The sequence below is a fragment of the Diorhabda carinulata genome, chromosome X (genome assembly GCF_026250575.1).
Source record: "Diorhabda carinulata isolate Delta chromosome X, icDioCari1.1, whole genome shotgun sequence".
Lineage (NCBI taxonomy): Eukaryota > Metazoa > Arthropoda > Insecta > Coleoptera > Chrysomelidae > Diorhabda > Diorhabda carinulata.
The window spans coordinates 60,121,422-60,146,514 of record NC_079472.1 but is presented as its reverse complement, the minus strand read 5'-3'; the positions used below and the strand labels follow the sequence as shown (position 1 = coordinate 60,146,514).

At 30.9% G+C, this 25,093-nt stretch overlaps 3 protein-coding genes across 4 annotated transcripts in view; 2 read left to right on the top strand and 1 right to left on the bottom strand.

Annotated features, from left to right (window-relative positions):
- Positions 1-496: 496 nt before the first annotated feature.
- On the bottom strand, positions 497-12,163 carry LOC130900377 (cdc42 homolog). The gene is made up of 6 exons (XM_057810930.1): positions 12,025-12,163; positions 11,670-11,742; positions 9,513-9,625; positions 8,700-8,809; positions 6,453-6,588; positions 497-5,837 (listed from the first exon to the last, which is right to left on the bottom strand). The coding sequence occupies exons 2-6, from the start codon at positions 11,732-11,734 to the stop codon at positions 5,686-5,688; spliced, it is 576 nt and encodes a 191-aa protein (XP_057666913.1). The 5' UTR covers positions 11,735-11,742; positions 12,025-12,163; the 3' UTR covers positions 497-5,685.
- A 261-nt stretch (positions 12,164-12,424) lies between these two features.
- On the top strand, positions 12,425-12,820 carry LOC130900381 (uncharacterized). The gene has a single exon (XM_057810933.1). The coding sequence runs from the start codon at positions 12,521-12,523 to the stop codon at positions 12,740-12,742; it is 222 nt and encodes a 73-aa protein (XP_057666916.1). The 5' UTR covers positions 12,425-12,520; the 3' UTR covers positions 12,743-12,820.
- A 325-nt stretch (positions 12,821-13,145) lies between these two features.
- Positions 13,146-25,093, top strand: part of LOC130900368 (tyrosine-protein phosphatase non-receptor type 11) — a 51,742-nt gene continuing 39,794 nt past the window's right edge. Inside the window, exons 1-3 of one of the 2 annotated variants that reach the window (XM_057810914.1) lie at positions 13,146-13,240; positions 13,419-13,541; positions 14,132-14,326. In XM_057810914.1, coding sequence (XP_057666897.1) covers positions 13,227-13,240; positions 13,419-13,541; positions 14,132-14,326 — 332 coding nt within the window. In that variant the 5' untranslated portion in view covers positions 13,146-13,226. The remainder of the gene's footprint in view (positions 13,241-13,418; positions 13,542-14,131; positions 14,327-25,093) is intronic. The other variant, XR_009060159.1, reaches the window with a different exon arrangement.

Genomic DNA, 25,093 nt, shown 5'->3' with positions numbered 1-25,093 from the left:
TGTCTAGTCCATGGCAAACATTTTTTGCTGTTTCCTTTTTCGAGATCTTGCTCGGATGAAACGAGATGTTGATGGCTGTGGCCCCTTTTCAGAATGTTGCTCGGATAGAATCACCTCCGATTGTAATAAACACCAAGGAAGGTAAAGAGGAGGATCTCCCTTCGCCTCATCGTCAATTTTATCTGGGGTCTTCATCTCTTCCCTCGTCTGGTGGAGAGATTATCATGTTGATGAGACCTATTTTTTGATCAAGAATGCTCACTAAAACATAAAAATGTCGCGCTTAACAAGTAACAGGAGACTTAATCCTGATTTGGCAAAAATTTGGTCAAATATGAACGTGCCAGGTCAAAAATTTGAAAAACGCAAAAACGGGTCCAGTTTCCGATTTAAACATCCAGGTAGAAGATAGAAGTCTCAGGAATTTCTTTTTAGGGAAAGGGCGATGTTATGAACTCGTTAGCGAAACACTTTTGGATCAAAATAAATTCAACAGTTGAGTTTACATATAAAGGTTTATTTCATGTATTAAATAACTTTTATATTAGAATACAAAACATTCAAACTTCTGTACACACTTAAATAAAATGCCAAATTAGTACTAAAGATCTAAAAATATTTTCGCATTTTCTTTTTAAAATCCAAACGTAAATGCAAGTTAAATAAAATTACAAATTATCACACACGCAGAAGACCATCCTTTCAAATATATATATACATATTTATGCTCTAGCGTTAAAAAAATTATTCAACTTTATTTTTTTTTTTTTAATTTGAGATTATACTACAGGGGACCAAAAAGAGCAACTTTTTTTATTACGACATGAGCAGTAACTACAAAAATCTTATATACACATATAACATGAAAACCCAGATAATTTGAACTCATTTTATTATACTCAAATTGAGAAATTTATCTCCTCCCTTACTGATTCAGCACCAAACTCGTTTTACTGAAATAACTCACTTCGGTTTATTATTTATTTTTATTTCACTTTTGTATTGGCAAGTGTTTTATAGGTTAGAATATAATGAGCTGAATTAACATCTTGTAAATTTTACTAAGCACTCACGACAATAACCACGGTATTTCCCATTCCACTTAGTCCAGAGCGTTATAAACGTAAACCTAAATGGAATGGATTAAGGGACGTTTTAAGCGTTAAGATAAATGTGGCAAACAGAAAAAATAAAGCGAAAGCTTTAAGAGGTTCGAGTTGCTTGAGTTTTGAAAATTCTCCTAATTCTTTCAACGCTCACTTTGAGACACCTCTTGACATTGCACTCTTAGTTTGTCATTCCATTTGACTCACCATATCAAAGTAAGAAGAGGATCAGATAAGACATGGTATCAATCTAAATCGAGATACGTCTGCTTCTTTAATTATAAAAGATAATAATGAGCGACAAATAATGGACTGATCACAGTACCCTCAATCTACAACCTCCTTAGGATATATTTTCTTTTTTAGTGGTGGTAAGGAAACAGTTTTGAGCAGCCGAAATTAGCTTAGATACAGTTCAAATCACCCACTAATCGTTATAAAACAGTTTTTTCAAAAATGTTGTTTCCTGATTGAATTGTAACTTGGAAAATTTCTAAAAATAACCGAAGTATTTTAATAATTCAATTACGAGGAATGATCTATATGCTTTTCTAGTTAGTTGCTAATGTCATAATGGATTAACGAAACGGATTATTTTTCTGAGAACCCTGTAATAAGTTGGAAATGTTTTAAATATATTTGCCCCTCTTCGAAATCTTATTAATGTGTTAGCACCATTTTCTTTTACATAAAGTGAAATCTGAATAAATAAATATATATGTAAATCCAAAAACGAAGCTGTGTTTCAAACAAAAAAAATCATACATTTAAAACAATTAGATAAAAAGTAAAAAATGTGATGAGACTCGACTATATACATTTTTTTTAACGAAAGCCCTTTCGAATAATAGTATTTTAACATATTTAAAAAGCTCCTGAAGTACTAGGAATTTTTATATATCTACAATACCTTCGGACACTAGAAAAAACCATTTTCCCTATGATCACTTGAGCAAGGTTTACAGTATGTAGCATATCTGCATGTAGCACAGCTATATAGCTCTACTACAAGTTAAAAAAGTGATACTGGAGATCTGCTACATATAGCACATTTAAGACTATTTTCTATGTTGAGTAGCAGCGGCCGCTGCAATAACTAGCTTCTTATTCGGCATTTGACTGGGAACTGAACACTCCAGTTTTTCCCAAGCTATATGTAGCTTTGCTACACTGAATGGTATCAAATTTATTTATAGCTATATATAGTGTAAACCCAGCTTTATTTCTGCCAATAAAAGCGAGAACAAATCTTCTTAAAGACTAGAAATGTCAAACATTCTGAGTACCAATTTAACTAAGATTCCCTTCGGAAGGGATCTATGTGCCATCGACAATACACTGTAAAACGAGAATTCAAAGTCTACCTGAAAACGGATGGGTTTTTAGATTTCCAAATATTCAACAGGAAGTCACATGAGTGTCAACAAAAAAAGGATGAAGCTATGATTCTATTTTTGGGCGCATTTGAAATTTCTACTCTTCAACTACTTTTGGTTTCTGAAGACAATAACTTTGTTGAGTTATTGAGTTTTGGTGAAGTTTCTTCAGTATTTTCATTCTAACCTATCATTCCGACTCCTCGTGCAATTGTTTAAAACCATTGTTTATGAAAACTGCATGGTCGTGAAAAACTGTGTGGTTTCAACCTTCAACCCGATATATAATCACATCCCTCTTATGAGTAATTCGGCAATTGATAAAAACAAAAATTCTTTTCAACTATATCTTCATTATCTCTTAGCAGGTTTATATAGTTACTTTGCAAAAACAACTGTCTCCTGTTTAATTGTGCGTGTGGCTGAGTTTTATGGTTGTTGGTGAAGATGTAGACTTACTCGTATTACTCACTGCTCGAACTCCAATTGAAAAAACTATTTTCTTCCTAAAACCAGGTAAATCTCAACATAAATCGGAAATCTATTCATCGAAAAGTTTAACTACTTTTGCCAAGTGTCAAAATCATGTACTATTTTTATCTGCAATTGTGATGCGATATCTACATTTTACAGAATGGGTAAAATAACAGTTTCCAAAATGTTTTATAAACAAGATTTAGTATAATATGCTGAATTTTTTGAAAATAATCATTTAACTTAACAAGAAGTTATTACTAACGGCATTAGCTTTCTTCTTTTTATGTACGGAGTTCCTGAATAAACTACCTATTTAGATATGTATCAATATACAAGTTTCGTTAAAAATACTAAAAGTAAGAAAACAAATTTGATTGACTTGTTTTTCTCCAACCTGCTGTTCATCAATATCTTGTTCGGGTATATTACCAAGTTTGAATGTGGCTTGGTTATCCGCTAGACCGAACAAACTAGGGTTGGAAGTCAATAATAAATTAGAACCCGTTCAAACTCTATTTACACTTGCGCCGGAAAAACTGCCGGACACAATTTTTTGCAACTGCCAAAAGAGATGCAGTTCTAAATGTGGTTGCGAAAAAAGGCTTTGTTCTCTGGCATGTACACCTTGTCAAGGCCGGTCGTGCTCTAATGCATCGCTATTGACGCAATCTACATGCAATCACAATGAATAAAAATAATTTGTAAGTTACTATTTGGACGATTAAATTTCACAACTTTTTTTTTATTTAAATTGCTTTTACTTTTAAAAATGATCATAACAGACCCGTGGAATAGGCCTTCCGGGGAAACAACGTTAAAAAAACGCGCTAAGCACACTACCTCATAGGTGGCGTGGAAACGTGTACATATGACGATTATAACTTTTTGAATATCACTATATCTCAGAAACAGTGACTCGTAGGAAAAGTATTGATACTTTTTTTTGTAGATAATTTTATAATCTACAATTTTTATGATAAAACTTACCGATTTGCTGAAAATCGCAAAACTCATTTTTTTGAGTTGTGACCTCTGGAAACTTTCAAATTTTATTTTGAATTATGTTTTTCACTGATGGGAATTTATATAACTTCGAATGTTTAAATTGACCGGACTACTTGCAGATTTATTTTTTTATCTCTCCACAATAGAAAAAGCCTTTTTCCACTTTTTTAATTTGCTTCCTTTCGAGGAAAACTTTTTGTATTGGAAGAAGTTCCTTTTAACTTAAATTAATGCTTAGAACACGCTTGTTTTAATTTAACTACAAAGCAAAATTTATCATGAGAAAGCCATGCTTAGTATTTTCAAGTATATTCCCTTGTCACTGAGCTCAGAGAATCTGGAGCACATGAAGACAGAAGAAAATGCTGACAATGACCGAATTGAAAACATTCATATTTATGTTAAAAGAATGTTAGGTGGACAGAAGTTTGTGGTAACTACTAAACCAGTATAATATTAGTAACACTAAATAGTTTCTTTTAGCTTAGAAGTTGTAAAGTTATTAAATTAACTATTAATTTTTAATTTCAATATGACATAAGATGGTCAGAAATTGTTTAAGTCTTTGCCATTTTTCGATGAACAATACAAGCGTTTCTTAGAAAATGTAGGAAAGCAAGTTTCACTAGTTCCTACAATTTAATGGAGGTTCTTTCGATTAATCCATTACAGAAATGGTATCTGTGAACTTTTAAAAGTTTCTGGTAATTTTTTTACTACCAAAAGATTAGTTTAAGCAACTAATTGCAAGTAAAATTAGTAAAGTAATAGTCTCAATCACTTCCTTCTTATTTTTTTTTTCAAATTTGCATTTCAAATGATAAAGTTAGTCGAGTCTCGCATCCTTGTAGTAAAAATTTCAATTCGGATCTTACAAATTTTTGTTTTAAATGCTTATAATAAACTTTTAAAAATAGGTGTTAACATGCTAGAGATGTAACGATCAATCGATTAAAATTATATTTCCAAGAAAAAAAGTATTTACAAAAAAATAAGAGAATGGGAGAATGCTTAAGACAATTTCAGTCCAGGCAGAAGGTTTGCTACATCCTATACAAGACTTGATCATTGTGAATTGAAGAATCAGTTCATTGTTGGTAAAAAAATTCAAGAATAATAAGACTCCAAGGACATATTAAGATGATACATAATAGAGGCGGGTAACATTAAAAAACTAAGACAAAATGAAAAAAAAATGGGACAAAAAGAACTTTACGAGAAAGGTGACAAAAGACAGTGAAAGAAATGAGTAAGAGAGTTACCGAACTCTAATATATCATCTAGAGGTAAAAGAAAAAGAGAAGTAGAGGGAAATCCTTTGTTGCACTAGACTGATGTTTAATAATAACTGCGGTTATTGAAAAACGATTTATAATTTGAATTATTATATTATATTTAAAAAATAAAACCTGTCTTTTCCCCCACATTCTCTTTCTTTCTTGGCCAACACAATACAATTCCTAAAAACTGTTCCCATACATATTTGAGTATGCTGGAATAAAAAAAATGAAGTTATTGCCCATTTGACAACACCTGTTGCTGAAATAAGTAAGTGAAGTTGGCCCCTGTCTAATAGAAGTAACTGTTTAATTTCAAAATTCCCTGTAAATTAAGAATGCCAACTTCACGTATCTGTGGATATATATATGTAAGATAAATTGTCTCTCATTTAGGACCTTCTGTCCCTTAGAAATATTTTTGATATTTCTACCGAAACGGGTTTACAAAATAATACATTTTTTGCGCTTGACTGGTTCTGGTGGTTCTAAAGCTGCTAAGATTGCTTCATCAAATACATTCTTCAATCCTTTTTGAGTTAGGGCAGAACATTCAACGTACTTGACTGCTTTTAATTCTTTGGCCAACTTTTCACCTATAAAAACGAAAACTATATATTACTGACATCAAAATACTTTTCCAATTGAGTGAACAGATGATAAGTTTCAATAAGAGCTAATTTTACAAGCTTCTATTATGTCACCTAAAGGAAAAGAATATTGAGGTAAAACTAAAAGAATTGTTTCAAAATAACGTCTTTTCCAAATTGGACCATTAGAGTGCATCAACTCAAAACCAATAAAAAAATGACACCCCATGGTTGTCTGTAGCATATCTAAAACTAATTGAAAGGAGATTATAGTATTCTGGTTTGCAAAACAGGTCAGAACAGCACGAAAAGAAACCCTCGACAAAGTTCAAAAGTTGAACTGTATGTAGTTACCGAAGCTATTGGAACATATTTAAGTAAGGCACCTGAGATGAGATACCACATCTCTTGACCTGGTGCTCAGATTAGACCATTCAGGACTGTTCCTCTCCAGTTCAGAATTTGGGGCGTTATTAAAAGAATATTTAATTTGATAATGACTAAAAGAAGTCGAAACGTAAAATTTTTATTTGTTTTCAAAAAATTATAACAGAAACAAATTTTAAATCAGAAGAGACCTAAAATGAAGAACATTTATAAGTATAAGAATATTTACTTTACCTTGTTCAATTGATATAGGTTTCTGTTTGTTTTTTGCTAGTTTTTCTATTGTCGCACCATCATCCCGAAGATCCACTTGTGTTCCGACTAACAAAAATGGTGTCTTTTGACAATGATGTGTGATCTCAGGTACCCACTTTGAAAATCAAAAATAGACAATATTAAATGAATGCTCAAAATGAAAAGACATTGTCAATAAATATTGTTTATACAATGCAAATGCAAAATGAGAAAAAATAATTTTGTTGTATATTATCAAATAATGAATGAACAATAAACAAATGTATAATATATAATATAACAGATTTCATATTATTCAAGTACTAGGCTTGTCAGATATTTTTTTCTTCCCCCCCTTTTTTAAAATTTGCCCAACTGTTGAACAATAAGTAAAATGGTTGTTTTCGTTTTATGTTATATAGAAAATTTCTCCTTTAAGTAATCATTTTTCTATAATTTCACCTACTCGTCCACGACATGGACTGTGAAGCCGGTTATGATGGAAGAATCTAAATATTGGCGGATGCGAAGGCTTTTTACACGGTTTTTTTAATAAACAGCTGAGAGTTGTTTATATTATATTTTTGTTAACTTTCTAGAACTGTTGAGAATTGTTTTGGGTATACATACTAGTTTGTTTATGAGCTACGATGTTTTTCTCGAAAACTGTTAATTTTAGCGTAGTCAAATTAGTTTTTTTTATTAAGGAATGATAGTAGGATTCGAAAATTAAACATAAATAACATTTTATCCAGTGGCGGAGAATTCATGGGTGGAAAAAGGGTTCTTGATCCCCTCTGCACGCGTTTGGAAAAAACTAGAAATTATCTATTCATGTAGTTTATAAGTAGTTTATAAAACTGGTAATTGTCAAAAAGTTTCAACACCATGTATTTTGGAAAGGATGCATTTGCAGACATAAGTTCCCTATCCCGATAGGCATAAATTGAACCAAGAGTAGTAGCAACACCATATAAATAATTTTAATGTAGATTTCTTCACGAGTTCTTATGGTTTTAATATTTTATAGTTATATTTCATTACAATATATATTCATAAACTAAACACACATTTCTTAAAATTATTTTACATTAAACATTTATTTTTGATAATTTCTCAGTACAGTTATTTGATAAAATTTATTTGTTTTCTGGTGAGATAAAAAGTTCCGCATAACCTATTCTAAAAACCCACTCATGGAAAATATCTCTAATTCTATTTACTGTATAGATACAAGTTAACATGATTTCATAATTTTGTCAACATTTGTTTTAACCGCAAGCACCAAATTGACATTTTTTATTTAATTACTTGGTAAATAATGAATTATCCGAAAAAACTTTTGCATTTTTGCCCCCCATTCTTATCAAGGAAAAATAGTATTCGAATTGGAAATAAAAGTAAAGGATGATATCTGGTAACTTTTCGACACCGTTACTTGGTTTAATCTTAACGATTTTAGGTCAAAAATATTATTAAAAATTTAATAGAAAAAGGAATCTCAGGTTATGTTGAGATTTTGGGGCTATTGAGAGCATGGAGATTTCAAAAACAGATTTACTCCTTCAAATTGACATAAAGCATTGGGATAAGCAAAATATTTCACGATATTATATATTAAAGCAGGCATAAAATCAAAGAAGTAAACAAGGGCTTGTCAATCTAATTAAAGTTACAGTTACTGGATTTTCTCTCAACTGGAAAAAATTAGATTCTTTGCGACAGAAAGAGAATACTTGGGAATGTTAGTAAAATGAATTTCTTCAATTTCTTAGACCTTTTGATATGTTAATGCTTCTAAATGTTCTTGATTTTATGAAAATATAAATTTTGATAAAAACCAAAAGAAGTCAAAACGTCAAATTTTCATCTGCCTTTCAAAAATCGGAAGAGACCTAATATCGAGAACATTTAGAAGTTAATAAAATATATATACACAGAAAATAGGGGAAGCATTTAATTTATGAAGTTTTTTGTCATCATAGGTTAATTACCCTGTATCATAGATTCTTCTGGAAAATAGTAAATTAAAATGAAAAATTTATCTGTTTCGAGATGTTTTTTCTTTACTATTTATTCAACTTACAATTAATTTGTGTATGTCAATAATGACTTAGATACCAAGAACAGTGAAATGTGATAAAGATAATTTGAACTTCAGTCCTTAATTTGAATAGCTCCCACCACATTAATTATCATATTTTAATTAATATCAGGACAATGTAGTTAAAATAAAAATTAAATTACCTTTTCTTTTACATTCTCAAAAGAAGACGGACTAACAACTGAAAAACATACTAAGAAGACATCTGTTTGTGGGTAGCTCAATGGACGAAGTCGATCATAATCTTCCTGGCCTAGAATCAAAATTTGAAATTACTAAGAGAGCTATTTTAATTTCAGTTTAACGTGCCTTGATAACCCTGGTCTTTGGTACACAAAAACAATCATATGATACACAAATTAAATAAAGGACTGTTACAAAATCTATTTCAATACATAAATTAATTATATCATCTTATACAGTTAAGTGTGTCCTTGAGATACAATACAATACAAGTTCTTAATATATTATGACCATAAGATTCAATAACATTCTGAATGTTTTATGACCACAAAGTCTAATAAAAATTTTGAATATATTATGACTACAAGATCCAATAAAGTTCTGAATAAGTTCTGAATATATTATGACCACAAGATCCAATAATGTTCTGAATATATTCCTGAAACTTGTTTCAAGAAATAGATAAATAAGGCATATTTAAATAATATCATCTTTTCCTATCTTTTGGGGTAAGATATTCCTAAAATTTCATATTGAGTCTCGACACAGTTCTAGATTCAGTGCTGATTTTTTTGAGAGCTCTTTATCAAAGACCCATACAAAAATTAGTGATCCTTTGTGGTAGATATGGTGAATTATTGCTGAATTTTAATTGGCTGAAATTGAACTTCTACATGTGTGAATCCAATTTTTGTTGCTCTTTAGATTTCCGAAATATTATAGCTATTGAAAACAAGTGCTAACATTTAATTAATAGTGGAAAGAAAACTCACCTGCAGTATCAAACAATCCTAGAGTATAAGGTTCTCCACCTATCATAACTGTTACAGCATAATTATCAAAAACTGTTGGGACATATTCAGAAGGAAATTTATTTGTAGTATAACTGTAAAAAGAAAAAAAGAAAAATCGTAAAACAAACAATATACTTCCAATTCGTTCTAGGGACATTATGTCAAATAAATAATTTTATATTAAGGATTGTAACTCAAATTCTTACTGTACTTGTGTACCAAATAAATTCCTATTTATTTTTGACATCTTCTATTTTAAAATGCACTAATCAACAATAACATTATTATTGGCTGAAAGGCTTTAAGTCTTATTTTCAGCTGAATTAAATAACCAAGAAAATGATTGGTTAGCTCGATTAGCTCTTGCCTTTGAAATACATTGACATTTAATTATCATTGATCAAATTCTTTAAGAAATAAAGTTGGTGGAAGTTGACCTGTCACCTGATAGGTTCTAATTTATAAGTTTCCATTAGGAATATATTATATATAGTATTTACTTCTACTGCACACCGTTTTTTACTCAGAAACTACTTCCTTACATATTTGTATCTGTTTTATAAGCTATATATACGTTGAATATGTATAACAGGAATAAAAAATAGTTCTGATTCAATCACCCACTAGGCAAATAATCTTAACAGTGAGGCAGGCAGTTTAAATCGTAAAACTGTGTACACTTGGTTTTTGCAAAAACGGTTTTCTGGACAACCTATTTTATGTGAAAAAGCATTGGAATTGAATATGAAACTTGGTGGTATCCAAATCTTTATCGCTAGTTCTGGTTAGATTAGGTTAGTTAAAACATTTTAAATTATAACATAAATGAAAATTTCGATCATTCGAACAACTTCAAACAACATTAGTTCGAATAATCGACGATAATTCTGGAAGCAAATACTACACGAAATAGAACAGAAAGATGCTACAATAAAGGAAGGTGAAAACAATCATAGAATCACAAAGATTACAATTGGTAGGACAAATGATGAGACTAAAACCTTTGGAAATGAAATAAATAATTAGAAATTATAGCAAATTAAAAAAATAGAATAGGAATGCTCTTTGTGAGATGTTTAAATATCTTGAAGACCAAATTGGTTCTGTATCACATTCTGTTTTTATGAATTTGTTTATTATAAGGATTAAATATAATATTTAGAAAATATATTTAATCATAAAAATTAAAAAATACTTGAAATGAAGTCAAATATAAGGAAAAGGGAATTTTTTAGAAATCAATCACATAATTTATAATTATATTTAATGCACTTAAAGGGTTGCTTCTTTGTAATATGAAAATCAAGGATAAATTTTTTAGAATGGTTAAAGGATTTAATCTTGATATTCATGTGGTAAGTGATCTATTGATTGATTTAATTGACCAAGTTGGTAATGTCAGATAAAACCCATTTTGGGTTTTTATTGATTAAAATGGTTTTTATAATAGATATTATTCCTTTGACATTATTTAGGGTTCTATCAAAATATTTTATCAACATATTATGTGGAAAAATAATTAATCAAACCAAGGCTGTGCTTGATAAGTACTAGTGGAACTCAGCATTACCAATTCCAGTGGTGGAAAAGTGATTTATTGAATTGTGGGTATGGAAAGTTCCCGACGCCCAGTTAAAGTATTTATCACTAAAAGAATTGACAATATGGTGTTCTCAGAAGCCACAGTCATCTCAAATGACTAAGTGGTCTCAATTTTGTATTAATACTTTGATAAATGAAAGAAAGACGAACATTTTTATGCCATAATCTCGTTTAACTCTAAATGTTCAAATTTCCTGATCTAATTATAATAATGGCCTGTTTTAGAAATTTCTTCAAAGTCTTGATACTATTTTATGGTCCAGCACCCATATGGTCTAAAACCAATTAAGCTTATAAATAATTCACATAATATAATAGGTTATTCCATGTAAGAAACTATAAATGAATAAATTTTATGATCATTGTAAATTATTTGAATTTTTTATTGCACTCGCATCAAGTGTAATAAAAACTGATTATTGTTTCTATGAAATGTTGTATTTCAAGTTTGTCAGCCCTAAAGTTATAACAGAAAACAAAATATTTTGTCAGTGAATAAATTCGAGTTATTGTTTTTAAAATTAAAATGCTTACCTAATTAATAAACAAGTTTTACCAACAGCTCCATCGCCAACCACTACACATTTAATCGTCTGCATTTTAAATACTGGAAAATAATGTTTATATGAATTGCAACAGATTTAGTATAAATAGTAATTTATTTTATAAAGTTATGAAAACGTGTGAAACCTAATTAAAATATAAAAATAAAAATTGTCCGGAATTGTGTCAAGACATGGTTAGAATTTGATGAAGTATTTCTAAGAATTCTGCCATTTTTGTGCATTCCCAGCGTCATTTCACGTGAATATTTCAGCTCCGTAAAGATTTATATACTTTTATAAGCTGATTATCGAAAAAATAGTAGAATTGTAACAATTTTACAAACCTTAATTATTGAAATAGTATAAAAATCAACCTAAAAATTATTAAAAACTATAATAAAACTACACTTTTGGGTTGGGTTCACGTAAACGAATTCCTAAAGTTTTACAGCCCGACGAGTTTGAGCGACATCTACTTTTGACAATGTGAACTATCCCATGAATACGGGGAATATTGGAAAGTATTTTAATTATTTTTGAAATATAAAGTTAGAAATAAACTATTGTCTATATTTCGATGCAAATAATGGAGGACTATATAATTAATTAATTTTATTGAACTCCACTAACACAATGTTTTTTATCCAAAAGTCTCATTTTTAAAACATTCTTTACTAACGCACTTTCTACTTTCAGAATCTAATTGGCAATTGAACGGTACTAAAAAACGTCAATGTCATATACTGAAAATGAGGTTAAGTTTATAAAATTAGTTAAATAACAAACGTATTATTTATTATACGGAATTTTTTTATTGTTAACATATTCCTAAAAATCAAAATGAAGAAGTATCCATATAAGAATGCAATACTCGATAAACTGCATAGAGGATTTGTGTATTCATGCATTGGATTAACTTTGTATGCTGGTACATATATCGCCGTTCATTATTTCAATTATTTCACTCAAATTAAGCCCGAAAAAGACCATAAAAGTCTTTTAGAAAACCAACAATTGTTAGCAGAAGGAGCTCCAGATACGGCAACTTCTTTAATAGCTTAGTATTTTTTGTGTTTTCTAATTTAGTACTCTGTAGTCGGATTCTGAAAGTACGTGTAAATAAATTAGGTTGACATTTTATGTGTTTTATTATTTCACTTTCGTTCCGTATTGGCTTTTTGAATATTTGATTTAAAAAAAGCCTTAATTCCATAATATTTAATAACACACCCACTGAATATAAAGGAATCAAAAGTCACAACATGCAAGGTGGGGTAATTATAAGGATAACTCAATATATTTGATCCGATTTTAAATAACGTAAAAACTATATTCTAACACGTAAATCTTTTACATTTTAGCTTTTTAATGATAGAGGAAAATTGAAATATGTATTTTCTATTAGTTTCATCAATTTTTACTTCCCTTTTGCAAATTTTATTTAGATATAAAAAATATAATCCTTGTATATTCAAGATGGCGTATAACTTGAAAGTTCAATTTCGATGTTCATTTAAATTGTTTCTATAATTTTGTATGTTACAAAATGAGTTCTAGAAGGTAAACACGTTTAAATTCTAATATTAGTGTTTTATTTCGAAAACTAAACATGTTATTAAATTTTATTTTTAAATATGCACTATAAAAATACAAATTGCACAAAAACGCATTCTATGGACAACAATAAACTACATTCTCGTTTAAAAGACCACAACTCGATGCATTTTGTTATCCGTAGATGGTTTTGGCCGACAATTAGTGGAATTGACGCAGAAAAATTGTTAATGGAAAGAGGGTTGGACTGCAGTTTTTTAGCACGACCTAGTTCTTCGAATCCCGGTGATTTTACTTTATCTGTCAGGTGAGTTTCTAATTAGTTGTTATCATCAATGTCCAAAGCATTTAAAAAATTGATATTTATACTGTATTATAATTATCTTCCAATTTCAATGTATATTCTTATGAATAGATGATAGTATGTTGATTATATTACAATTCCTAATGTTTAATTATAAGCATCTTATAATTAATTGTTTTATCATTTTGCCAAAAAATTGAGAGAAACTCACGTTTAAAGTTTAAGCAATGATTGGCCTCCAGAAGTTATTGAAAGGTCCTTTATTTATATAGTTACCTATAATCTTCAAAACTAGATCTAATAAAGAGAAGATTAATTTATTTGAACTACTGGTAATATTACTTGGGATTAAAGAATCAAGAATGAAATTTCTTTAGAATCAAATAAAACTAGACTAGATATATATGATTTCCCACATCTTGGCTTTGATTTGTACTTCAGTGCTAGATTAACAAACTTTTCCCCTCATTAAAATTTGAAGCAATAATTTTCTTTCAGAATTAGCGTTTATTTATATGCCTCTAGTATTATATACCTGATAGGTAGTTATCTCTTTCTATTTTTCATGTACTTAAGGGTTTGGTAAATTTCAGACGCAATGGAGAAGTGACTCACATCAAGATCCAGAACTCTGGAGATTTTTATGACTTATACGGGGGTGAGAAATTCGCTACTCTCTCTGAATTAGTTCAGTATTATACAGAGAAACAGGGGCAATTGAAGGAAAAGAATGGTGAAATTATAGAACTCAAGTACCCTCTTAATTGCGCTGATCCTACTACTGAACGGTGAGTCTTTGAACATGTGGAATATTTCATAGAATACTTCACTTGTAATTTGTTGTGGGTATTAGGACCTTTGATATTAAAAATAAAAATATCAATATGTGAGAAAAAAAATTAAAAGATATAGACAGGCCAGGACTGGGATAATTAAGAGCCCACAGTTAAAACCTGTAATAGGGCCCTCTACTGTGGGATCTGCGGTGTATGGAATAACTTGGGGTCCCTACCTCAGATGAAAATTAGGTACTTGGAAATGCACTTTCATGCTATTTTAGCACCAAAGAAAATTATTTTTATTTTATAGATGACAAATTATTTCAAATAATATTTTGCTTGTAATTAGGATATTTGTTGTGGGTGTAACATAGGATTAGGACATTTGATGTTGAAAATGAAAAGATATGGACAGGCCAGGACTGGGACCATTTGAGGCCCTCATCTAAAACTTGTAAATGGGTTTTGGGGTGTATGGAATACCCCCAGTAAAATGAGGACCCTGGGTTATTTACCCAGAATTTTTTTGAAAATCATTTGCTTAGAAACACGTCACACAGTTTAAATTATTAAAATACAATCAGTTTTGCAACTCTGTAGATTAAAAATATATGAGACAGTTATTTGCTTTTTATCAGTCGGTTGATTTAAAAATTTTCTTTTCCTACCATGGATAATCTAATTCCAAAACTCTTTTTACTTTTGTAATTTTTCACAAAACTTTGTCATTTTCAAGTGAAAATCAAATAATCAAAGACATGTTTTCAATATCAACACTGTTATTAAAAATTTCTAAAAAGTCAGGAATTGGCTATAAATTTATACATCAAATTTGATAATTTGCAGTTCAGATCTAGTAATTAAATCGTTTTAATTTTTTTCAAATAAATGGAAAATTCTGATGAATAGGCCACTTGAAGTGTATGCCTGAGGACCGGGGGATGCGCAAAACGTAGCAGCAGAAGCCCAAGGACTGGCGACTGCCTGTGCGATCGCGCAAACGATGGCTGTAGATGATGTCAAAGAGGATCTTTTGGAGATAGGTGTGAGGGACTGAAGACGCCGAGCGTTAGACCATGGTGATTGGAAGAATGAGGTGGACGAGGCCAAGGCTCATTGAGGGCCGCAGTACCAATGGTAGTAGTATTTGTCTGTAATGCGATAAACAGAATTCTTTAACGCCCCCCAAAGGGAATAAACACATTTATTGGAGTCCGCTGAACAGGGAGGCTAATCTTAAGGACAGTTATTTCCTTGTCCAATCTACTTATTTGGATATTGGCTTTTGTTGAGAGAATTTTACATTCATTTGAAAAAAAAAATTTCAATGCAATTACTAGAGAAACTGAATTGCAAATTGTTAAATTTTATATCTTTGATTATCGACTTTTCCTTAAAAAATTACGGGAATAAAAAAGTTTCAAAAAATAAATTATCACAGATACAAGACTTCAGTGAAATTGTAAACGTTAGGTTACCCATAATTCACCCCCTATAATAGTTCGATCGCCTTTTATTTTATTTACCATGACTTAATGCCCTTAATAATTTTATACAGTATTCCTAATTTGGTATTTTTAAGGGCTGTAAAGAATTTAATTTTTTTTTTCGAAATTTCGGGCCTACAGCTCCTCAGGTGTAGAAATAAATTGCTCCCAATCGTCATATTTTAGGCTCCCTTATACGCCTCTGCTCTTTGTTGGTTCTTATGTGGGACACATTGTATATCAGGATTCAGAATAAATGAATAAGGAAAAATTTGTTTTCCACTTTATAAATATATCATTTAAAAAGATCCTGTAACGAGATGGAAATGTAATGATAACGATTTCTAATGAATTATATCTATCTTTAAAGGTCATGTAATTTTATAGAAAACAACTACATAATAGTAGTAACAAAATTATAAATAATGTAAATTGAAATCTATGTTTATTGTATAGTTATTTTATCATTTTATAACTGTTTTTCAAAACCATGTGCACTATAAAGCAACAAAAGGCGATTTATAAGGAAAAGGAAGGCAAACATAAGCGACCTATCTTCTTCTTCTTCTTCAACATATTGTAGGCATTAGGCCTGTAGTTTCCAACTTGTCATCCATGAGATGTTGATGTCCATGAATCCATTCATCTTTTTGGAGGTCTTCTTAAAGGTCGTCATGTCCCTGGTCATCCTGTCCAAGCTCTTCTACGTTTACGTCCCTATCTGACTATGTCTTCCACCTTTGTGTCTTATGTCTGAGTTTCTCTTTCTGTTTCTTAGTGTGTAAAAATCAAAATTTCTTGTAGATCATGTTCTCAAATTTGAAATTTCTATCGAAAATTGAAGACATCGTTCAGAAACTGTGATTTAAATCTCGTTTTGAGTTGGGATCCGCAATAAGCTGATTGATGATCTATCTTAATGCGAAGAGTGCAAAAAACTACAAGATAACAAAAACAACATAATCTTAATGTGGCTTCCAGGCCACCAGGAAATGAGGAAGTAACAGCCTTGCCAAAAAAGGGGCAACGACTCCATACTGTTGCCTCGTGGAACGAATGGCTAAAGAATCAGATGGAGTCTTACTGGAAAAATAATCCAGACCTAAGAAAATTCAAAGATATCAGGATATGGTCGCGGATTAAAGTATTTTGCAACTTATAATAACGAGTGTTAACGTCTTCATAATGAGGTCGGTGATATTTCTAGAAATTATTTATTTGCGTTTCATACCGAAAAATCAAAAACAGTCTCGAACAAGTAATTGTCCCCCATCTCACAATTATATTCGACCGAAAATACACCTCATTAGTTGTTAATAACAATTTCATTTCCCATTCTTTTTTAAACAATAGTGAATTGTATTTTTTTCTTCGGACAATCAGTTTCCTGTATGACTCATGGATTTAATAGAGACCAAGCTCCTTAGTTAACTTACTTATGTACGTCCCATTTTGAATTCTTAATTTAATCGATCAATGGCGTTAGTTTAGTTATTAAAAAAAAACAGGATATGATCGTTTTTCTCCAAATATAGTTGACATAGTCCAGTAACTATATTTTTAATCGATAATTACTTTTTATATTAAAAGTTTTCTTCCTGGACCGCTTTCAAAATATTACTCATCCAACAATTTATTATTTGATACACTTTTTAACAATTTTACAATATTAATATTTATGTCATGATTGTGACTGGCAGCGTCCGTCCATATTTAAAATGTGCTCTTTAAACCGGACAATAACGGATCTCTTAGTCTTCCCAATATACTTTCGGTCACTCTTTTCCAAATTTGGTATTTTATCTGCTACTTTGCTAAATATTCCTTCCAATCCTTTTGTATAAAGAGGAGTGAAAGGTATCAGAGCAATATTTTAGTTTACCTTCAATCTCTGAAGACGATAACTTGGTTATCGAAACGCTCATACAGACAGTTTGGTGTAGTGGTGGTGTAAACAGTGCATTCAGTATGAAAATCACCAACGGTTCCAGAAATTCCAACTTAATCATTTATGATCTTTGAAAAGGTGGTCAAATGGAAATTTTGCTTAAAGTTATTTGGATCTTGGTATATTTAAACATATTCGTGGTATCGAACATAAATAATTGTACTTTGGATAGTATTTTACATTTTCCTTCAGAAAGTTAATCCGCGAGGTTAAAGTTGCTTATAATTTAAATTCATTTTGGGAAAAGGGGTTTTCTTATAAAAATGATTCTACATTCGAATGCTCCCCTTCAATATACTCCCCTCCCCTCGCCAAACACCTTTCCATACGTTTTTTCCATTGGTCGAAGCAGTGCTGGAAGTCTTCTTTGGTGAGGGCCTTTAAAACTCTACCGTGTTTTGATTTACCGCTTCCATCGACTCAAATCGATTCCCTTTCAAATTAGATCTTTTTCTAACCTTCCAAGGAAACCTGAGCAGACCCGTTCACGCAGAGCTTTTGGTCAGGAGTCAGATTTTTTGGCACCAACTTTTGTCATGTGTAATTCCTCGTGTAAAATTCTTCTAAACGTTTCGTTATCGGCGTTTAGAGCCTCGGCAATCATCCGGATAGTCAATCGACGATCTGCACGCACAAATTGGTTGATTTTGGTCACTGTTTCTGGAGTTGAAACAGTCACAGGGGGACTTGGGCGTTGGTCATCTTCAGTGCTCTCTCGGCCCTCACTAATACGATTACACCACTCGATAACACGCGCACGAGATAGAGAATTGTCCCCACAGGCTCTATAGGCCAATTTAACGAGAAATTTGAGATTCATACGTGCATAGACAAGATATCTAGATACCCAACGCCCTCTAGGCGCGCAGTCTCGTTATTTAATAGCCAGACCTCGTATGACAATGATAATTGTGTCTGGTTTATATCGTAGACGTGATTACAAGCATACCGTCCAATGTTTCTGGTTAATTATTATGCATCTCGATTGCTGGATAGCGCGCAAGTTGAATCGTTAAGAGGGGATATACTTGAATAATTAATAATAAAATAAAATCAGACTTTTATCATTTGCAAGGTAAAACTTATGTTAATAATAGATACGAGGGCGGTTCGAAGGTAAAGCGACTTTTAAGTGGAAAACTCATTATACACAGTAAAAACATTAGTTTAGTTTTCAATGTAATCTCATTTCAATTCGCTACACTTAGTTCAACGAGTCTACAATTTTCACATCATGAGTTCCGCTAATTATCTACAACAGTGTAATAAAGATTGCGCCATTTGGAATCCCAAAGTAATTAAAGTGATGATATAAACATTACAATTATCAAATTTTTCGATGACAACATGATCTTCTTCAAAATTTCTCTTCAGCATCAATACTCCGACTGCGGCGATTTTCCCAGGCGTTGTAGCAGCCTTTTACTGGAACCTCCCACAGCACCCTCGTTAAATTTGTTTGAATGCGCTTAATCGGTTCAAAATACGATGTTTTTGATTTTAGATAGAATACCTATCAATCAAATTTTTAATGATTTCACGGCTCTCCTTCTACATCATATACCCATAAATCATTGGTTTACGTCTAATAGAATAATGCCAAAACACTTTCAATGTTTTACTCTAAGTTTGAGTCTCTGATTTGATCACGACGTGTTGAACGAGTCCGGTTCTCCAAAAATTTTGCTTTTGCGAACGTACCTGCTTGATAAAACGTATCAAGGTCGATGGAATCATCTCATGATGGCAAATTGTTGTTGTTCTTAAAAAAAAGATTGTTCTCTGAAAAATTATAGATGAAAAGCTAATAAGAGGCTTTTTATTTAAATATAACGTGTTTTCCACTTTTCCCTCTCTATTAACTTCAACGTATCTTAATTTTTCAAAACAAAACTGATCTTCACATCATAGGATAACGGTCTTTGAAGAATATGAGGATGGTTCCAGATGTACCTGGCATAACAAAAATTTTAGACAGCAATATATATATTTTTAGCTCCATACACTTTTCCCAGCGATTTTCAATCAGTTCTATACCCTTTTTATGTCAAGCTCCTCAAAATGACCATTAACTGCTGACATCACCTCTTCATTGTTGAAAAATCTTTGACCACCGAGCCATTTTTTCAAGTTTGGGAACAGAAAATAATCCGAGGAGCCTAAATAGGGCGCCTGAGGTAGCGATTAAAACTTTAATTTATTAATTTGTAATATGTAATAACGGATTGTTGAGCTGATGCATTATCTTGATGAAATAACACTTTCTTCTTAGCCAAAAGGGCCTCAAATGTTGCAATAAGTTCGCATAATACTCGCCGTTGATAGTATAACATTTTTCGATACAATTTTTATAATAAGAATCGTCAATAGCCGTTAACTGCCGACATTACATCTTCTTGTTGAAAAATCTTTGACTACCGAGCCATTTTCTCATTAAAATAATCCGAGGGAGCTAAATCTGGCGAAGAGATTGCTTGAGATAGCAATTCAAACGTTAATTCATTCAATTTTGGCCATTGCAACAACGGATATCTGAGCTGGTGCATTGTCTTGATGAAACAACATTTTATCCTCAGATTTATTCGCTTAAACGTTGCAATAAGCTTGAATAATACTCGTCGTTGATAGTTTTTCTTTTCTAAGGATAGTCAATGAAAACTATCACACGCTCATGCCAAAAAAACCGACGCCATGACCTCGTCTGCAGATGAAACGGTCTTTGCCTTCTTTGTAGTCGGTTCTCCCTTTTTAGTCCATGGTTTTTATTGTTTTTTGTTTCGGATGGGAAGTGATGGACCTACGTTTCATCCATGGTTATGAAACATTGCCAAACACTCGAATGAAACATCTTCACAACGCTGTTTTTGTTCCATTATGAGTAAACTCGGTACCCGTCTTGTGCACAGCTTTTTCATGACCAAATTTTAGTTAAAATGATATTGAAGAAGCAGTCTCATCTAGAATAGAATCTAGTTCAGTTTTTATATTGATTGGGCTATTATATTTTTTTCCAAATGTTTACAAATTCACTGAAAAGAAACACTTAACAACGTAGCGTCTTCAAACTTGGAAAATATGCTGTGGTATTTTTCAAGCAACTACCGCCATCTCTAGGTCAGGCCAGGCACTTCTGGAACCATTCATTTTTGGGTCGGAACATTCAAAAACAATTTATTTGGAAACTTTGTTGGAATAGATGGACACATTGGCATAAAACATGAGTCGACGCGACTTATTTTCGAAATATCGATGATATCTTTATGATAAACTGATTTTGATGGATAATATATTTCAAATTTTTACATAAAAATATCTAGAAAATTCGAAAGCCAGCGACCAATGACGATAGTTCCGTTTTCTCGCGTTTTTGTCGATAAACTACACGATTTTAATTTTTTAATAAATTTGTGGTCTATTCTATATGGCATTTTTTAATATGAAAACAAAATAAAAAATATTGTAAGTTAATTCGTTGTATAAATGAAATATCAAAAAAAATCAGTTTCGCGGTTAATGCCCGACATTATCTTCAATTTCTATGAAAACGAACAGTCATTTTCCGAATGCTAGCCTTCTAAATAAAGTTAAACAAACATTGCATACTTAATATTACAGCCGGTGATCGTCGTCGGATTACCTATTTTGGAAACACTAAGATATAAAATATCCATAACTTCGAATTCATTCTCGATAGATGACTAAACCCTATATTATGTACGAGGGTTGCCTTTTAATATTTTACAAAAGGTTAAACAGAAACGAACAAATGTTTTTTCGCTTTTCGAAATATTCTCCGTTAAGATCTATATACACAAACTTACAATTTTTATTGTAAAAATTCAAAAAATCATATTGTCTACTTCTTCAGTCTTCTCTAATTTGGCCTTTTGCCTTTCGGCACCCAGCCACATTCATATTGTATTGGCGTATTCCCTCTATCGTTCGAAATAATATATAACATAAGAAAAAGAAGCATTTCAATACATGCATGTATTTTTTTATAACATGTCTGAAATAAGCTACTTTCTTAGGTGAAAATGAGTGTGTGCAATCTATCATTTTCATAAGTGGTCGTGGGAAAAAACTTTTTTGATCGATAGTGTACATACATAGAATTTAACACCCTTGTTTTTATCCGAAGACGTACTTATTGATATGTTGATGCGGTCCGGTCTTTTGGTATCATTTCCACACCCCGTGTTTATATTTCAGATAGTACGTTTATGGCGAAGGAAATATTTAACATATTTGATGACTTAGCCATACAATTACGAACACTTTTTAGAAATCCGACAATTATTCAGACCACATAAGATTTTTCAATGTCATCAACAACTAATGAAACTATTTGGTATGACAAACTGGTATTGTACAAGGTCTGTTTGAGTGTTATGCGGAAAATAAGGAAAATAACAATTTAAATCCAATGCGTTCAGGTTTATAATTTAATTTTTCACAAAAATAAACAACAAAATTTGACATATAAATCACGTATACCGTATACAACTTTTCCTGGTCGAGGATGTCGGTAAAATATATTTCAAATTACTTTTTTTTTCCTAATTTTGTGTTAATACTATTTATTTTCAATAATAAGTTTGGCCGATAGATCTATCCAACTATCAGATCCTGATTTTAGCATTAAATTGCATTAAAAGAAAAAATTATAAGCAATATATTCAAGAAAAAGATAAACAGATACTACAATCAATTTAAAAACAAAACTGTAACGAAACATCAAAGCATAAAACATTTTTCCTTACCATACAAGGATTTTCTCAACAATTATCAAATTATTTTAATAAATATGATATTAGTATAAGTCATAAAGGACATAATACAAATATTTCACTAAATTAAAATCTTAAACACCAAAAAACAAAAGTAATATTATATATCAAGTGACGCCGTCTACATAGGGCAGACATCTCAGTATTTAGAAAATAGGCTAAAAGGTCATCAATACGATAAAAAAAATAGAAATGCATTAAAGAACCTTGAAGTATCAAAAAAGAAACAAATTCAGTTATAAAGATTCAGAAAAAAAGATAATTTGTAGAAATGGTTCACATTCATAAAAACAAAAAAGCTATAAAGGATAAAAAATACTTGAATAATTTAAGTAAAATTTATGATTTTATTTTTGTATATTCTAATAAAACTACAAATCATTTGATCGATTAAGTACTGGTACATATTTGAGATGTAAGGACTGATTTTTCTTTACTAGAACAAATTTCTATTTTGATTTTATTCTTATTTTGATGTTCATGGTTAATGTAAAAACACAAATGGTCAGCGTCAATATCATATTTTGAAAAAGACTTAAAATTAGTCAAAACGTCAATTTTTTATCATTCTTTTAAAAATTATAAAAAAAAACTAATTTTAAATCAGAAGAGACCTAAAATCAAGAACATGTAGAAACATTAATTTATTTTTAATTCGATTATTGAGTTTTTTTTTTTCGAAGAAAACTTAGTTTCTTTTAATAAATAGATATATAAGGAGGTGCCTTGTGGCTTATTTCATTGTCAAATTTTCAAATCTATTGTAGAATAGCAGAACTAAGATCGACTTAGTTTCATCCGCATAGTCATTGGTCAAATGAAATAAAAATAAAAAATAACTGCTAGGCGCAAAGAGTTTAGCGCGGCATTTATGAAAGGGCACTGATATAGGTTTTCGTAAACTAATAGTTTTACGAACAAGTTCGCAAACTGGTTCCCTAGGTCGGCCCTGTCTAGTTACTATGAAATTTTATAAATTCGGCGACTTCGCGCGGCGCTTTTCGTGTGGCGTCTTTCACATTTTTTTATTATTGACGGAATTCGTTTAATGTTTAAATTTGTATATGAGTTTAATAGTAGCAGGCGGTTTAATTACACTATTTCTTCTAAATAATTTCTAGTGAAGTCTATTTATTTCTTTTCGTTCTAGAACTTTGTAGAATTTTATTTAGGTACATAAATGATTTGTGTTAGCGAAATTATTTAGTTTTTAAATAAATAGTCGTAGTGAAAGTAATCGCAGAAATTATTTGAGTGATATTTATAAGTAAATTATCGTAAGTTAAATGTAATGTACAGTGTTTAATTAAATTAAGAATAGAAGCTGTGTAAATAAATAAGAAAAATGTTAGTTTAAAGTTCCTGCTTCAACATTTCGTTTATAATAGATTTTAAAATGTTACGTCACGAAATTTAGGACAACTCCCACCTCTTTTTTACACAAATTATAAATATTTGTTTTTATTTATTCATGTCCAAAGTTAAGTAGTAACCCTGGTACTCCTCAGCATCGGAATAATGCTTTTCTTACTTCTTCAAAATAAAGTATTTTCAGAAAATTAATTTTTTCTTGGACTGTATTCTCCAGTTTTCCATTACAATCAATATTTAACAAATTTGAACTGCTTTAGTATAAAAAATAACAATAAAGTTGACAAAAAGTGTTTGCAACGATTTACTCATTGTGGAATCTTCGATAAATGTCACTACGTGAGAAATTTTCTGTTTTCAACGTGAGGAAGAAAAAAAATGTGGTTTCGAAAATTTTTTTGTCATTTTGAAGAATACGCTTGGAGTAGTTTAGATTCATTAAATGAAACGAAATCATTTAGTATAAAATAAGATTAAAATGTTCAATCGTACGCTTACTATAAAAACGACCTTAGTTGATACAAAACAAACAATATCTTCACTACTAAACAATTTTCGTTACCTTGTTTTCATTTAATTTGTTTGATAATTCATTAAATTAACTATTGATGCAAGAAAACATTTTTTTAATTGTTGTTAATATAAATTATACTTGATCCGCGACCGTGGATGTAATGCATTTTTAATGCTTGAAAAATAATAATTTTTTTCAGTTTGGAATATATTATTTAAAGGTCGCTAATTTTTGTATACGACCACTACGTAACCTCTTTTTACGATAAAAAAATGGCTCTCTTTAGAGAAATAAAAGACAAGCTCAGTAACAATTAAGTACAAGACAGACCTTGAAACTTCTGGAAATTCCGTAGACAAATGGCAAATCTGCGGTTTTCTTTAACCATTCTGGCAACACGTTGAACCAGGTCATCTAAAACGACAGATTTGCGTCATTGGCCCCCTTGCACATCATTACGACCATCTTTCACGCATAACACCATAACTCATGACTCATTCTCCGATGGATTTCTGCAGCATGTTTACGTGGCTGTAGCACAACGCCGATTGACACCCGAATGTTAACAATGGTGTAGTGCGAGATTGCCTGCTAGATTTCCTGTTCGTCTGATGTTATTTCGAACTATAGCAGCTGGTTATAAAGATCATAACAGGTATATTCATG

Excerpts from the sequence above, each read along its gene's own strand:
- LOC130900377 (XM_057810930.1), bottom strand. The coding sequence starts at position 11,734 with ATGCAGACGATTAAATGTGTAGTGGTTGGCGATGGAGCTGTTGGTAAA. Across the intron at positions 9,626-11,669 it reads AAAACTTGTTTATTAATTAG|TTATACTACAAATAAATTTC; the intron begins GTAAGCATTTTA and ends TTCTTTTTACAG. Across the intron at positions 5,838-6,452 it reads ACCTATATCAATTGAACAAG|GTGAAAAGTTGGCCAAAGAA; the intron begins GTAAAGTAAATA and ends TCGTTTTTATAG.
- LOC130900381 (XM_057810933.1), top strand. The coding sequence starts at position 12,521 with ATGAAGAAGTATCCATATAAGAATGCAATACTCGATAAACTGCATAGA.